Here is a 7,606-nt window from a genome sequence, read left to right as displayed (position 1 = left end):
ATGTTCCGATTTATGTTGCCTGCGAATGTTAAGCACAGCAGCTTGAACAATGAGCTCTCAAGTAGGATGGTGTTTATTATAGCAATCAGTGTTTTTATAAAGTGCTTAAAGTAAAGAAACTTAGTTTGTTCTAGCATTATATGTTGCTATCTATTTACGGTCCCATTCCGCTAGTTTTCCAGGGTTTCTGTCATTACTTTGAATATGTGTGCATTTAATTTAAAATAGGTATTATTTCTCTTACATGAAGCACTTTTGGGGCCATTATTTAAAACTAGTGTACACACTAGTTAAAAAATAACGAAAGAAATAATTATGCGCCGCCAGCGGGGTTTTTTTTGGGTTTTTTTTTTTTTTTACATAGGCATCACCACTTATCAAGGCCAAGAAGCCACTCGAGGATACGGGTGTACATATTTTCATCTTAAAAACATTAAACAACAGACGTTGACTTGCTATTTGCTTTCCAGCCTCCTCTCACCACTTGAAATGATTTCGTCAGGGACGTAAGAGAAAAGACCGTTTCTACTCATTAACTTTTGCGTGACTGAACGGAAATTTGCATTTATGTACATATGCAACAGAGCGTGGATATGTGTATGGCAGCTGTATGGAAATGACCGAGCCATGTGCGAGATGAGGTCATGACAAGAAAAAAATTATAAAAAGAACGTGTGCTCAGACATAAGATCATATTAGAGGGTATGAGCATGTTAAAAACATGGGGATGGCGTCACAACAAAGACAAGAAGTCACGCGTGGCTGGAGAAGAAGAAAGGAAGGTTTTTGTTAAAACCTGAAATTTCTTTCCACTTCCTTATATTCCTTACAACAAAGTCTACAACCTGTTGGGTCCCTACATGTTAACATGTGTGTAAACGTGTGTAAAGTTACATATAAATAAGTACACATTGGCCTTCATTATAAATTGCATGATTTCTTTACAGAAAATATATTTGGAAAGTAACTGAAGGAGATTATTCATTTTTGCTTAGCAAACATGTTACAATGATTAAAAATTAAGAAATGGCTAATCAGAATCAAACATTATTGTAATAGATGTATAGCTTTTTCTGTTCAATAAAGACAACTCGACAAGATAAATTTATATATAAGATTTTAATTCAATCTACTGGTTGAAATTTATGAGAACAGGTTTGTAAAAAGAAGCAGCAAATTTTCAAATATCTTTCAGGTGAATTAGAATTCGTATTTTCCTCGTTGCTGATTGGCTGGACCTAAAAAAAGAAACAAGCAAAATGTATGCAACCTCTGGTACAATAATAAAATATGTAAGGAAAAAAAAAAATTTAGGACAAATTGAGGCTGGAACAGGATTTACATTTATTGTTCAAAAAACAAGGAATACAAAATAAAAATTATTATTTCCTTATTCCATGGAGTTTCAAAAAGTTGTCTTTTTTTTTTATTTTAGAGAAAAATAATTTGCAAAAAGCAATTTCATAGGCTTGCTATATCATTGCTGGTTAGTGCAAAACTTGAACACTGTTTGGCGAACTTTTCAATTATAGTGTTTGTATACGCTATACATTGAACATAGTGTGAGGGAGTAATCTCTTTGGATGCTTCACTATATGAAATGTTGAGTTCTATTTAATAAAGCTTATTCACACCAAATACACGTGGCAAAAAAAAAATTGATCGAAATTGGAGGTAATCCCTGGCAGAAGTATATCATAACAATTGCGTAGTATTACATTAGCGCTCTCTGCACTAAAAATATTAATTAAAATAATTATATCATCTTTGGATTATCTTATATACTTCACCATATGAAATCTTGAGTTCTACCTAATAAAGCTTATTCACACCAAATAAATGGTCTGAAAATCTTACATATTTATCATTATGCATTATATGCCTTGTAAACCAATTTAATATCGAGTGCTATATAAAAATACTTACCTTCCTTGTCAATTGCATTTCTGTGTTTATTTTTTATAATAGTTTTATGCATACAGCTGCAGCAGGCAACATCAGGTTCAGGATGTTGAAACGTGTCGTTGTACCCGCTGAAATGAAAAAAAAAGAAAGCCATTCCATATAAGTTAACAAATTCACCAAATCTCCATTACTAACGATTACTATATTGTCCAATTTCTACTGTACACTCTTTAACCCTTATCCTCGAGTGACCTCAAGGCCTTAATAAGTGGTGATGCCTATGTAAAAAAAATATATATATATATATATATATATATATTATGAAAGTTATTTCTCTATTGATATTGTCTTCCTTCGCAATGTTTACTGCAGTTAGATCCCACGGCCTTCTTTCAACTTTATTTACGGATTGAATTTTTGCTGCATTCAATGTTGTTTATTATTTGCATATTGTATCGACGAATGGTTCTTACAAACATAAAACTGGCCACGAGCTGCTGAATTTATGTTATTGCATACAGAGGCACGTTATATAAACTGTTATATATATTTGTTTTATCGTCAGAAACGCACATATATTATTTTATAATAATAGCACATATATTATTATATAATTAGGCATATTGCCATTTGGACATAGGGACTAGTATTTAGGGCCATATCCACAGAGATAATATGTAGGGAATTTAGCTGTGAGATGTTTGTTCATATTACATTTAAATTTCTATATGTCAATACAGTGAGGGAAACAGGAGACCGGGAAGGAATTCTAAAGTCTAGTAGTCCAACGAAATAAACTATTACAGTAAATGGCTTTTCAGTATATAGGGACATCTAGAGTGAAGGAGTGGAATTTTGTTGCTTGCCTGTGTCGAGAGGGGACAAATGCTACGAATTCAACTGAACACATTCCATTACAATTCTTGCAAAACAGACATAAGGACACAGCAGCAATGGGATGTATATATAGTCTAAAGAAGCTTTGGGTATTTTCCCCCACAAAAAATATACTAAAATAAATTTTTTAAATGTATTTTAAATTCCTAGACATACTTATGGCACTATATTATAGTGCCATGTTTTTTGTAGTTGCTGCATGGCCAGGTGGTGATTTGGCCGTATGCGGAGTAATACACAGAAATGCAGCCCCATAACTCCCTTTCTTCTATCGACCTCTTTCTCCATGAGGTGAGCACGCATATTTCTGTCCCTCCGTAAATGAGGGGGCACCCCTTCCTTCAAAACTAGTCAAGGTATGTTAGTTAGTTTTGAAGAGCCTATCGCCTAGTTTTAATTATAAAAATTATTTATAATTTGTATATTGTATTGTAATATGTATTTTTTTTAAATAAATAATTAAGATTATATAATATATTTTACAATTGTGTCGCGTGTCGTTTTTTTTTTTTTTTGTGTCTGCCATAAATGTCTTAAGTCGAATGAGGCTGCCCTGAAGACGAAGAAAGAAGATTCCAGCCAGAATGCCACCAGAGTGATCTTGAGAGAATGAAGGAGCCACCCACATCCAACATCTCAGGTATGATTTTCCTCTTGATAATCAGACCCTAACGACTGGCCCATCGCCACATCATCATGGGACCATTTCTAAGACATTTAGTGTAACACGTGGGTCGGTCACACGCCAGTGACCGGCTGATCGTGTTGTATACTAACTAAATTAAAAAATATCGCAGACTTATCACTTGTATAAACCGACTTTCTGTTAGAAAATCTACGATTAAAAAAGGGAATTCAACTATATAACAATGAGGAAAAAATAAAAAAAAGAAACCGTAACTTAAATTATTAAATAGAAAACGAGGATCATAAGCTGTTAAATATATACCTATTTCACAGATTTAAAAAGACGTTTCAGGAGATTTATAGGTTAAATGATTATCTTTATATATATATATATATATATATATATATATATATATATATATATATATATATATTCTTTGTGTAAACGAATTGAGCTTAGGTATTTGGAAAATGTCAAAACATTGTTTATTCACTGCCTGCATTGCAGCAGCCATATAGCGCAATAGTTAGAAGCTCTGACTATCGTTTGGGCGATCGGGTTTCGGTCCTGGCTTGAGGTAGTTACTTGTCTAGCCGCACTGATGAGCAGGAAAACAGTACTGTATGTGGATGACTATACATATATTTGTATATTTTGGCAGCAAGTCATTATTCAAGCACGTCTGATTGAACACGACAGAGTTATTCTTTTTTCCGAACTTTCTGGATATTTTTTCCATTTGCCGAGCAGTCTTTTTTATTTCAGCTGGCATGTTGCATAAAATGGCGCCCAAAAGTTGTTGTTCAGCCATATTCTACTTGTTGTTATCGTTTTCTTTTCCTTTGAGGCTTGGTGTATTTGTATTTTTCTTTTTTTTTTTTATTGTTTTTTTTTTTATATATCTCAGCAGTTACAGTCAAATCATTTTCATTCGCATCTTCAAAAAAAAAGGGCCCTGAGGTTACTCCACACTATACTGTGGCTTTAAAATATATCCAGAAAAATCGAAAAAAAGAATAACTCTGTCGTGTTCCATCAGACGTGCTTGAATATCTCTCTCTCTCATTTTGCTAATTCCTACCCTCTGATGAGAAGAGAATATTTCTTCGAAACTCCGCGGATTAAGGACTATCCATTTATCTAGTGTTTCCTTTTCAGATTAAATATGTTTTTAACTCATTCCAAAGTATTTTTTAACATATTTTATTAACTGTTTGCTCGTATATATATATATATATATATATATATATATATATATATATATATATATATTGTGTACAGAAAGTTGTTAGATGAGACAAGTCATTGGTACCGTCGGTTTCAAGCCCGATAGTTAGGACCGTTTAGGATATCCATATTAATTGAACGATTCTACCTATCGGGTTTGAAACCGACGGTACCAATGACTTGTCTCATCTAACAACTTTCTGTACACAAAATATAAATACACTCTTATATTTAGGATTTTCCTTTTAATTGAGCACTCGACTGGATTTCTTTTTTCAAAAAAACTAATCATATATATATATATATATATATATATATATATAATTTAAAGGAGATTAGAACAATAGTCTAAAGAGCAAAGTGTATTTTAATGTAATAGTAAAATTACTAATTTAATTAAAATACAGGGAAAGAAAAAGAGCTCGTTGTAATTTAGATATATAATAAGCTCAATCAATCACATTACTAATAAGCTCAATCAATAAGCTCAATCAATCGCATTACTAAATATATATATATATATATATATATATATATATATATATATATATATATATATATATATATATATATATATATAGGGTAACAAAAAAAACGAGCCCTAACTCTAATTTCTTAGTGTTTTGTCCGTATGAAATGAAACTTTGGTCATAACTAGTTTATTATATTCAAAATATCACATCAAAACACTAGGGTCTTTGGCCTTTTTTTTTTTTTCGTTCTACATTATATGTTCGAGATGGCCTCCATTTAGCTTTTGTTGTTTTTTTTTTTGTCATCCTATACATATATATATATATATATATATATATATATATATATATATATATATATATATATATATATATATATATATATATATATATATATATATATATATATATATATCCGTTACGCATTATTTCATTTAAGTTTTGCAATGGAGCTTACCATTAAAAGGATCTCCACAGTCTGGAGTTCCGGTAAAAGATTCCACATTAAAGTCCATGTATTTCGTGACAAGCAAACCGGCCTCCGAACCACATATGCGAGAGGCATCTTTCACGCAGCCACGAAATTCATTAATCACACTAAAAAAATAAAATAAAAATGTATACATATTAGTCACATCTAAAAACGTCATAAATGATGTTTTTTGAAAAACTTAGAATAAAAAACGAGTAATGCTATATATTTTTTTATTAAATGAAAAATCATCTTTTTTATGAAACTTCCGGTGGTATCCACATTAATTATAGAAAAATACTTTATAAATTTTTGTCCTTTTATTTTCCTTGATGTAGAGACTAGCTATTTGGCTTATATTGTAGACAATTAAGTCTCATATCTTATCTGATTTTTACCTTGGTCTTTAACGTTGACCATGAAAAGTTCGGTTATGGTCGTAATTTTGAATAAATATCAACTCTTTTTTTCTTTTTGTTAAAAGTGGCGGTCAATGGTTATATAGACTTTAAAAATATGATTTATAAGCGCTGATCTTATAGCTCAGCTAATATAACTGCCGGCTATCAATTAGATCAGGGAGTCTCCAAATTTTTCGAAAGGTAGAGGGGGGGGCATATTAGTTTTGCTTTATAGCGAACTTTCTTCCTCAAAACTTCATTCTTTTAATTATTTTCTAAACAAAACAGAAAAAACACCACATTTCCAGTTTTTTAATTTTTCCTAAATATTTACGTTTTTCATAAAATTCCATAAAAGCGACGTGAGCCAGATTAATGATTTTGGCGACCTGGAGCTGGCCTGCGGGTCATAGTCTGGAGACCCCTGAACTAGACTGCTGTCAGTTCGATTCCTGGCTAAGGATGGGTGCTAGTCTAGCCGCATTGACGAGCTGTGATACAGCGATGACATTAACGAAATAATGGTCTCAAACAAAACCATAACAAGAATAGGTAATTATATAGCTAATCCTTATAAATGATGGAAAACATATGAAACAGTAGCTCAATTGAGGGGAGTTAGATCAACTAGAGCAGGGGTTTGCAAACTTTTCGAACAGGGGTGCATATTGTTGACTTTTTAAAGCTATGCAGGCAAAAAAAAAGAAGTTTTTTTTACAGTTTTGCTTATTAGCTTTGCTTTTTAGTGAAACTGGTTCTCCCAAACCTCATTTTTGTAATCATTTTCTGAACAACGAGAAAAAAAACAACCACATTATTTTCACACCTTTCCATTTAAAAGAAAAATCCCAAATATTTTTGTGTTCCATAAAAGCTGCACAGTCAAAATTACAGACTTTGATGAGCCGGACATGGCCTGCTGGCCATAGTTTGGAAACCGCTGACCTAGAGGGAAATTAGGTTTGGTTTGGTTGTTTTACGGCATATCAACCCTTTTTGGGTTATTTAATGCCGAATCCAATTATTTTGGAAATAGCATTCATGTTGCATCCAGTTATTTTGTAGAAGGTTTTTATTCTTCAAGCCCTTTGTATCTTCAATCATTAGTTTGAAGTGTTTGGTTTGGTTTGGTTTGGTTTAGTTTGATTTGGTTTGGTTTGGTTTGGTTGTTTTATAGTGGATTTTAGCGTTTTTGTTCCCTGTCCTTTAGAACATGAATGAGTTTTATAATGGAAGACGGAAAAGGGTTACAGTATTAATGTTTGGTACATTTTAAGTTAGGAAACCAGTCAAGGAGTGGCGGGGATAGAAAGAGAAAGGAGATATGGGAATGGGAGAAAGAAAGTGGGGGAGAAGGTGGGCTGTTGTTTTGTTTTTTGGTTTTGCAGAACATAATTAAGTTTTGCAAAAGGAAGTAAAAAAAAAAAAAAGCAAAAAGCATCAATGTTAGGTGCATTTCGTCTCAGGAAGCCAATATCTTCAGACAGCCTGATCTGGTAGCATCAGAAGGAAATTAGATTAAATGGAGGGTAAATGGAATTAAAAAATTCATATAAGGTCATTCACATATTTCGAGGAAGCTAAAACAATAACACCCAGTAAT

At 32.3% G+C, this 7,606-nt stretch overlaps 1 protein-coding gene across 1 annotated transcript in view; it reads right to left on the bottom strand.

The window, feature by feature from the left end:
* Window positions 1-1,104: 1,104 nt before the first annotated feature.
* Window positions 1,105-7,606, bottom strand: part of LOC145252538 (uncharacterized) — a 99,113-nt gene continuing 92,611 nt past the window's right edge. The window contains exons 13-15 of the mRNA XM_080112087.1: window positions 5,588-5,727; window positions 1,927-2,033; window positions 1,105-1,238 (exon numbers count right to left, since the gene is read on the bottom strand). Of these exons, the coding sequence (XP_079968213.1) occupies window positions 1,960-2,033; window positions 5,588-5,727 (214 nt within the window). The 3' untranslated portion in view covers window positions 1,105-1,238; window positions 1,927-1,959. The remainder of the gene's footprint in view (window positions 1,239-1,926; window positions 2,034-5,587; window positions 5,728-7,606) is intronic.

Source organism: Euprymna scolopes, chromosome 29 (genome assembly GCF_053919585.1).
Source record: "Euprymna scolopes isolate OS-2025 chromosome 29, ASM5391958v1, whole genome shotgun sequence".
Classification (NCBI taxonomy): domain Eukaryota; kingdom Metazoa; phylum Mollusca; class Cephalopoda; order Sepiida; family Sepiolidae; genus Euprymna; species Euprymna scolopes.
This window is presented reverse-complemented; position numbering and strand designations above follow the sequence as displayed.